Source organism: Eulemur rufifrons, chromosome 7 (assembly GCF_041146395.1).
Source record: "Eulemur rufifrons isolate Redbay chromosome 7, OSU_ERuf_1, whole genome shotgun sequence".
NCBI classification, from domain to species: domain Eukaryota; kingdom Metazoa; phylum Chordata; class Mammalia; order Primates; family Lemuridae; genus Eulemur; species Eulemur rufifrons.
In genome coordinates this window covers 188,666,854-188,675,460 of record NC_090989.1, presented here as the reverse complement: position 1 = coordinate 188,675,460, position 8,607 = coordinate 188,666,854, and the positions used below count along the sequence as shown (strand labels likewise).

Genomic DNA, 8,607 nt, shown 5'->3' with positions numbered 1-8,607 from the left:
CTCAGAACAGGCATCCATTAAACTAGGGACCAAAACCTGCCGGGGGAAGGCGAGCCAAGCTGCTGGGGTAAGAAACACCAGGCCAAGCAGAGTCGTCCAGCACCCAAAAGAAGTGATTGAAGTTTAGCCACTGGTTGAAATTATCCCCACACTTGTTCCTTGGAGAGGATAGTTAGGAGCATGTGCTACCACACCTCCCGCACGTTCCTCATCTGTGAAATGGGACCTTCCTCCCTGGGGAGGTGGGAGAACCACATGAACCCGGCTCCCAGTGTGCTCCAGAGGTTTGTGGAAGCCAGACCAGCACCAGTCCACAGAAAACAATGGAGCACCAGGACTGGAAAGGTCTTGGAGACCACCTAGTGACAATAACCTCATTTTAACGAGGGAGAAAAGGGGGAGTAAGCTGAGATCACATGGCAGCAAAGCCAGACCCAGACCCACTCTCCTCCCTCCCTCCTAAACCAGGGCCATGCCCACTTGGGGCACTGCCCTACACTGTCGTCCAGGGACACCTGGAGCAGATGCATCATCCCAAGCCAACCCAGCAATCTCTCAGGGCATTTGACCTCCACTGTTGATTTCTACGCAGAGGGCATGAACATTTCTAGTTCCCAAGGAATGCACATCAGCGCCACGGAAGCTAGGCCACCTCTGAGATGGAGCTGCTGGTTTAAAACAAACACCAGGCTTCCTATATAAGGACCAGACATCCCCCGGGCACCAACTCTGCCAGGAATCCCAGGTAGGCACTCTCTCTACTCTTTGCATGTGCGTTTGCTCACGGGTTTAATTTACTGTGTGACTGCTGGCCATTCATTTAACTTTTCTGGGTCTCAGCAGGCCCATCTGAACAAAGGGGATGCTGGACAACCTAGGTTCCTCAGGCTGCTCAGAGACACAGCTTGGCTTAGGAGCTGGTCCCAATACCCCATGTCCCCAAAGGACCTTGCTGGTTCAGCTCCATCATCCCATGTTTAAGAACTTGGCACAAGCTCCTCGGGGCCGGGGCACAACTGGGTTGGATACTCCAGCCCCCCACCACATCAAGTCCTACTGCCAAGCATTCTGCCCTGAATGGCCTTGGAAAAGACAGAACACACGTCCTTCAATTCTCTTCCACAATGGAGAAGGGGTCGTGCTCAGCAGTCGTGACCCAGGTCAACCCTCCTTACCCTGTCTGCTGGGCTTCTGCCCAGCGAATTCTGAGGCAAACTGAGAGACTGAGGCATGCTGCCTGGAGACCTTCTCTCCCCCAGGCCCATCTGTCCCCAACCCACCTGCAGCCATGCTCTCCCTGGGGACCATCTGCAGCCTACTGCTCCTCAGTGTGCTCTGGGTAGACATAGCCACAGCGGGCTCGAGCTTCCTGAGCCCCGAACATCAGAAGATCCAGGTGAGACCTCTCCCCACAAAACCGTACGTACTACTGGGGTATCTTGTTCCAGCCCTGCCACTTAGCAACCATCTATGTGACAGTGGCTCAACCTCTCTGGGCTTCAGCCTTCTCCTAGAGCACAAAGGGGAACTCTGGGTCTGACCTCACTGTTTCTAGAAGGATATGGGGGGTTAGGGTCCTAAAGACAGTATCTTCCCTTTCCAGCAGAGAAAGGAGTCCAAGAAGCCACCAGCCAAACTGCAGCCCCGAGCTCTAGAAGGCTGGCTCCGCCCAGAAGACGGAAGCCAGGCTGAAGGGGCAGAGGATGAACTGGAAATCCGGGTCAGTATCTGCGATTTTATGCTTTTGGGGCAGTTAAAGGAATGAGGTAGCGGGGGGAGGAGGGCAGGGAGATGGCTGTGAACAAGAACCCATCTACAAGCTACTCACGGTTATACAATAGCACTGAAATAGCTGAGCTCTGGGCTCTGTTTTGCCCATTAAGAGAAAACTGGGAGAATTAACTCTGCCTCAACAGAATGGGGTGCAGGAGCCGTGGGCTGAGGAGAGAGGGCGCTAGCAGACTCCAGGTGATTTCAAAGGGAGCAGCAACAAAGACATCCCGGAATAAACGGCCAGAGACTGAAAATGTTTCTCCGAAGAAAACTTTGTTTTACTCAGGGGCGTCAGTGCTTTGAGATGGAACCCTGGCCTGGTGAGCTGCCGCCAGCGCTCACCGCCCTCTGTGGACAAGGAGGGGGCAGATCAGACTGATTTTTGCTCTGACAAATCTTGCATGGGGCAAGGAGAAAGTTTAGAGATAACTCAAGGATTGGGAGGAGGAAGTAAAGGTATCTTACAGGGTTATCCATGTGACCTTCCTGAAAGGTTGGCTATGGTTTAGGGGACGGTTTCTACAAGTGACATCTTTGTACAGCTAAACCAGGATTCCCCTGGGGTAGTACCTAATAATGGCAATTACTATAAGCTTTGCTTGCGTATAACGATTGCAGCTATAACCGTTCCACCCTTACTACCTATCACCTAATCTCTACAACAACCTGTGAGGTAAGCAGGACTGATGATATTATTGCCATTTTATAGACAAGGAACAGAAGTTCCGAGAGGTGAGCTCACTTGCCCAAGGTACCACAGACAGTGTGTGGCAGAGATGGGCACCACGTCAGGGCTGACTCGAGCCCCAAGCCCCCTCTTCCTCCTCATTGGTCTGGTGAGCAGAGTGCACGGTGGCCCAGGAGTGGTCTCTTCCTCCCTGAGAAACAGCTAAAGCGTGTCCCACCTTGGCTTCCCTGTACCTATTTACTGGCCTCTCCTCAAGCTCCCCAGACCCCTGCCTTCACTCACCAGAGCCTAAAAGTCTTCTCAGACCCTTCCTCCCCGCAACTCACTAGGTACCATCTGAACGGCCTGCAAATCTTTTTTTTTTTTTTTTGGAGGCAGAGTCCCGCTCTGTCACCCTGGCTAGAGTGCCATGGCATCAGCCTAGCTCATAGCAACCTCAAACTCCTGGGTTCAAGTGATCCTCCTGCCTTAGCCTCCCGAGTAGCTGGGACTACAGGCATGCGCCACCATGCCCAGCTAAGTTTTTCTATATATTTTTAGTTGTCCAGATAATTTCTTTCTATTTTTAGTAGAGACGGGGTCTCGCTCTTGCTCAGGCTGGTCTCGAACTCCTGAGCTCAAACGATCTGCCCGCCTCGGCCTCCCAGAGTGCTAGGATTACAGGCGTGAGCCACCGCGCCCGGCCACGGGCTGCAAATCTTCACACCTACAGCAGGCACCGTCCTGGTGGGATTGCCAGCTACCGCGCTGGGCAGCCATCCCAGCCAGACGGGCTCCACGCCAGCCCAGATGGGGCAGCCCTGATGGCTGATGATGCAGGACAGGACTGGGGTAACAGGAAGCTTCCAGTTTCCATGCAAGCTAGCCTTGGAAGAAATGACCCACACTGCCCCAACTAGAACCAGGCATCTGAAACACCTAGGAGGTGCCAGGGCTGCCAGAGATGGGGTGAGGTAGCTACCCAAACCCTCCCCTCCTAGGCCTCCCCCTGTCTTATTTCAGGCCCTCCACTTCCCTCCAAACGTTTGCCCCCAAAATCGAGTTTCAGAGCAGAAGACTTGTGAGACCAAGTCCCGTCTCCTGTCCAGCTGTCCCCATGCTGCCTCTCACTTGCCCGCGGCGCAGACCCACCAGCAGTTTCCCAGACAAGCTCTCGCTGTTCCCATCCCCGCGTCTGTCCGGCGACCTGACCACCCGCACTAACCGCAGGGGTGGAAGAAGAAAAACGTGTACTTACTTAAGACAGCAATCAGAAGGCTCCAAGTTCCCTAAAATAATCAAGCCTGTCACTCCCCACTACACTCCACCTTCATAGTGGAGATGAGGGCAGGGAGTAAACTTTAAAAAGGGAGCGAGCAGCTATCTGTCGTCTTAATGTCTTCGAGGTGTTTCCTCACCTGTACGATGGGAATCGTGGGGAGGCAGTGAGGGGACTGAAAGGGGCTCCAGGCTGGGTGGATTCAGTCCTTGGCCACCAAGTCCCTGGGCTTCTGCTGTGAGGACCAGCCGACCTAGAGCTCCCTTCCAGCACTAAGATTCCTTCGCTGGCTCCTTCAGACCTCCCAGTGACCAACACAGCCAGGCACCGACGTGCCACTGGCAAAACAGAGATGTCTCTGCTCTCGGGGAGGGAAGAACCTGCGACGGCGCAGCAAACAGAGCTCTCCCCGTTTACCCAAAACTCTGCGCTCCAGTAAATCACCTCAGAGGATGCCTGGAGAGGACAGACAGGCGCTCCCTGTAGGAGGGAAGAAACAGGCACAGCAAGAAAGGACTTGGCCCAGAGCATCTTCCCGGGAAAAAGTCAGCGTCCTTTTGATTTTCCACAGAATGAGGAAAGGCCTATGTATATAAGAGGAAAAATACCTAGAAAAGGAGAAAGGGGAGAGGAAAAACAAAAAAGTAAAAAGAGGCAGGGGCAGAGGACGGGGAGAAATGGCCACAGGCCACTGCTCTGTATGCCAGGCAGAGCCACCCCCCCACCCCCCAAAAACCTCCCTGCCAGGGCCCACTATCATTGGTGATTCAACCCTTTGTCTTCAAAACTACAAGGGAGAAAAAACTTGTACTAGGGCACTCTACAGCTTTTATCAGCAATCCCCTAAGGGCTGAGGCTAGGATACAAGGAATGAGACCGCAAGGTGGGTGCATCCTAAAGATGGTGAGAGGGGCTGGGCACGGTGTCTCACGCCTGCACTCTCAGCAGTTTGAAAGGCCAAGGCGGGCGGATCACTTGATCCCAGGAGTTCATGCCACTTCACTCCGGCCTGGGCAACACAACAAGACTCTATCTAAAAAAAAAAAAAAAATAGTGAGAGGGGGAGGTAAGACATGGGCCTAAGAAGGCAGAGTAACACCTGGCTGAGATTGGGACTGTCACTCAGTGGGACCCTACTCCTTTGAGGAGAGAGTGGGAGAGCCCAGAACCTCCTTTGTGATAGGGGTGTGTGACGTCTGACACCTCTTGGGTCCTTCCTGTCCCACCTCCTAGTTCAACGCCCCCTTTGATGTTGGAATCAAGCTATCAGGGGCTCAGTACCAGCAGCACAGCCAGGCCCTGGGGAAGTTTCTTCAGGACATTCTGTGGGAAGAGGCCAAAGGTAAGTCCTTGCCTGGGTCGGGTTAATTCAGTTTCCTTGGGAGTCTCAAACATAGGCAATTTTTTTCCCCAACCCCTGCCTCTAAAAAAGAGCTTCTAATTCCTCTTTCCCAGATATCTGTAGGAGGTGGGTGGGGCTGGTATTGGTGAGCATAAAGTCTCTGTATTCAAAGGACACTAGGTTCCAAAACCTAGCCCATTAACTAGCTTTCAGCCCAGCTGAACCCCAATTTTCTTTTCTTTTTTTTTTTTTTTTTTTATTTGAGACAGAGGGTCACTTTGTTGCCCGGGCTAGAGTGAGTGCCGTGGCGTCAGCCTAGCTCACAGCAACCTCAAACTCCTGGGCTCAAGCGATCCTACTGCCTCAGCCTCCCGAGTAGCTGGGACTACAGGCATGTGCCACCATGCCCGGCTAATTTTTTCTATATATATTTTTAGTTGGCCAGATAATTTCTTTCTATTTTTAGTAGAGACGGGGTCTTGCTCTTGCTCAGGCTGGTTTCGAACTCCTGACCTCGAGGGATCCACCCGCCTTGGCCTCCCAGAGTGCTAGGATTACAAACGTGAGCTACCACGCCCGGCCCCCAATTTTCAGAACTGTAAAAGGGAGCTAACACTATTGTGTGTATAAAATCATTGGTGTTAAAACACCTTTAATGTGTAATTTACACCACAAACAAAAGGAATCATTGCCACAATAGCATTCAGAACAGGCTCCACAGTTGGTTAAACAAAGATTTTTGGTTTTGTTTGGAATGCCCTCTGTCTTGAAAAAAAAAAATGAAACCACCCAGCTTGTTCCTGATTGAGGTAACAGAAATACCTGCCTCTTGGAAGCTCAAACTACAACCTGCAAAGCACTGTCCTCACTAACATGGCGACCCACTCCACCCCTCAACCCTGGGGTAGCTGGGGGCAGCACCCAGCCTACTGCGCGGACAAGGAAACAAGAGCTCTGCTGTGCCTTGCCCAAGGTCACAACAGTCCACTCTCTGACTCCAAGGCCAATGCTTTCCCCCAACCTGCCCTCCACCCCCATTACAACCTGGCACCTCCAAAGTCACCATCGTGGAAGCAAAGCCATGTTTGATGGCACCGGCAGGATGGTGGACCCAGAACTGACTTGACCTCTTGCTTTTCAGAGGCCCCCGCTGACAGATGATCACCTACAAGACTGGCTCGCCTCCCTGTTGTCCTCCCAGGCTCGGAAGCTCTCACCTGGCTTTTAGATTGCTTCGGCAACAACTCCCAGTATACTGTACTAGCTCAGGAGGTGAATAAATGTTCAAACTGTATGCTGAATTCTCAAAATGGGAATTTATTTAAACAAAGAGGAAAATTTCACTTGAAAAAAAATGCAAAAAAACCAAAATAATTCTTGGTCTATGGTCAATAGGAAGAGACATGGAGCAAGGCAGGAATTCATGCGTAGAAAACCAAAGTGAACCGACACATTCAAGCAGAATAACTATTTCATGCATGTTTGGTATTGGATGTACAACAGGTTTCTTAAGGAGGAAGAGGAAGAGAGAAAGGGGGGAAAGAGGGAAGTGAGAAGAGAGGAAGAACAAAGACACGGTTCCTTTAAATATCAGCTTCCTGAGTGCAAGGCTGCATTGAGAGTTTATTAACAACCAGCCAGGGCTATGTGGCCAAACAAACTCCAGGTGACATTATCAGAGCCAATATCCACTCAAGATCAACAAGGGGAAGAAGGGAATGCCAAAGAATAAATTTGGAGACATAAGTGAGGTGCCGACAATAGCTCTCAGCCACTGGTAGGCAGGGTTGAAATAACTACCTTCTCTCTCCTCCCCGTCCACTACTGAAAAGTGGGCAAGGCTGGCCATTGCCTCGATCACTTCACTGATACGACACAGGTATCCCAGAACACTTCCCCAACTCCAGCTCACACGCGAGATGAGCCTTGACCCTTAAATTTCACAACGTAATTCCAGTCAAGACACCAGTCGTCCTGGGAGGAGTGCCAGTCATGTCCCCCTTGGTGTAAATGTGAGGATTAACACTGGTTCCTGAGTGAGTGCCAGTGATGATGGACGGGACACATCAGAGGGGAGGGAGAGCCAAAGGGCAGGGAGGCTCAGACGTGAGCACTACCAACCTGCCAGTTCACACATCTGAACACTTACAAAAACAGGAGGAAACTCTGCAGAGGTGGGGTAATGGCCACACTCTGGGAAACCCTATCACAGGCGGCTCCAGGAGCCCAATGTCTCCTCTAGTAAAACTCTGGCCACCTACCATGCACAGCACTAACCACTGATGAGACTTGGCATGCTCACCAAAACCCAGCTGCCATCTCTCATGCAGGAACTGTGTGCTGTCTGCGGAACATCTCACAGGTGCAGCACCCTGGGCGCCAGCCCTGCTCTATCAAGACGTGCATTTTAACAAGATCCCCAGGCTAGTAAATGGCAGCACAGCGCAGTGCAGAGCCAGGCGGCTCCACCTAGCATGGAACAGGTGTTAACTATCATAAAACTCTTAGGACAATTCAGACCTGGCCAGGTAGGGTCCTGGACAAAGCTGGGAACACATGAAAAAGGTGCCCCATTTGCTCACTTACCTTCCCCCGATCTCTCTAGTGCACCTCTGTTAACTCCATGTCTGTCCCTTGGGCAGACACCACACATATATACAAATTCCATTTCTAAGACAACTATATAGATAGCTAACTTTATGACTATATAGTGACTCAGTTCACTGTCCTTGCTCCCAAAAGCACCTGCATCTAAGCCTCAGTAATAACCATGGATGGAAAGATTTTTCTCATCACTAAAAGAATTTAAGGTATTGAAGAGCAGGTAAAGCAAGGGAAAAGAGAGAAAGGAAGTAGAAGTGAATTTCCTCTGCTCCTCTAGATAGCCAGCGCCCTCCCTCCCCAGGCACCCAGCACAAGTGAATGCAGGGATCAACACATTTGTCCTGGAACTTAACCGTATCTCAGCTCTGTCACTTAGTAGGGGCGCAACCCTGATCATCACTAACCATGCCCACAGCCCTCTTCTCAATAGCTACAGAAGACCATCCAAGGTGCAGGTGTGGTCACAGTGGCCCAGGAAACCAGCTCCTGACCTGGGGAGAAAGAATCCACTAATCAGTTGTGGGGAGGATGGGTAGCAGAGCCTGGACAGGTGTGGTCACCTGATGCTTCCCCCACCAAAGGCAAGAATTTACTTCTCTCCCACTTGCCCAGGTCATTCATTCCAGACACAGATACTGAACACCTGAACCCACTTTGGTCTGGGCACTCTTACCTGTGCCAGGCAACAAGGTGTGGTGCAAAGCCATGGGCTTTGGTCTCAGAACTGAATTTGAACACCAGCTGTCTGATCCAGACCAAGATACTGAATTTCCCAGGCTCCTCACCTGTAAATACCTACCTCACTGGGTAACTGTCAGGACTAAACACAGTATCTCACAGGAGAGTACCTGGCACGGGGCCGGGCACATAGTGGCACTCAATTCTTATAACGGCCACCATTTACTGCACTCCTGCTGTGTACCAGGCACTGTTCTAAATACT

At 51.4% G+C, this 8,607-nt stretch overlaps 1 protein-coding gene across 2 annotated transcripts; it reads left to right on the top strand.

Moving 5' to 3' along the window:
- Positions 1–1,288: 1,288 nt before the first annotated feature.
- On the top strand, positions 1,289–6,222 carry GHRL (ghrelin and obestatin prepropeptide). Of its 2 annotated transcripts, none has more exons than XM_069473892.1 (4): positions 1,289–1,396; positions 1,607–1,720; positions 4,953–5,061; positions 6,203–6,222. In XM_069473892.1, the coding sequence occupies exons 1-4, from the start codon at positions 1,289–1,291 to the stop codon at positions 6,220–6,222; spliced, it is 351 nt and encodes a 116-aa protein (XP_069329993.1). The 2 variants fall into 2 exon arrangements, with proteins under 2 accessions (XP_069329993.1, XP_069329992.1); XM_069473891.1 differs by having other exon boundaries at positions 1,604–1,720.
- Positions 6,223–8,607: the final 2,385 nt, after the last annotated feature.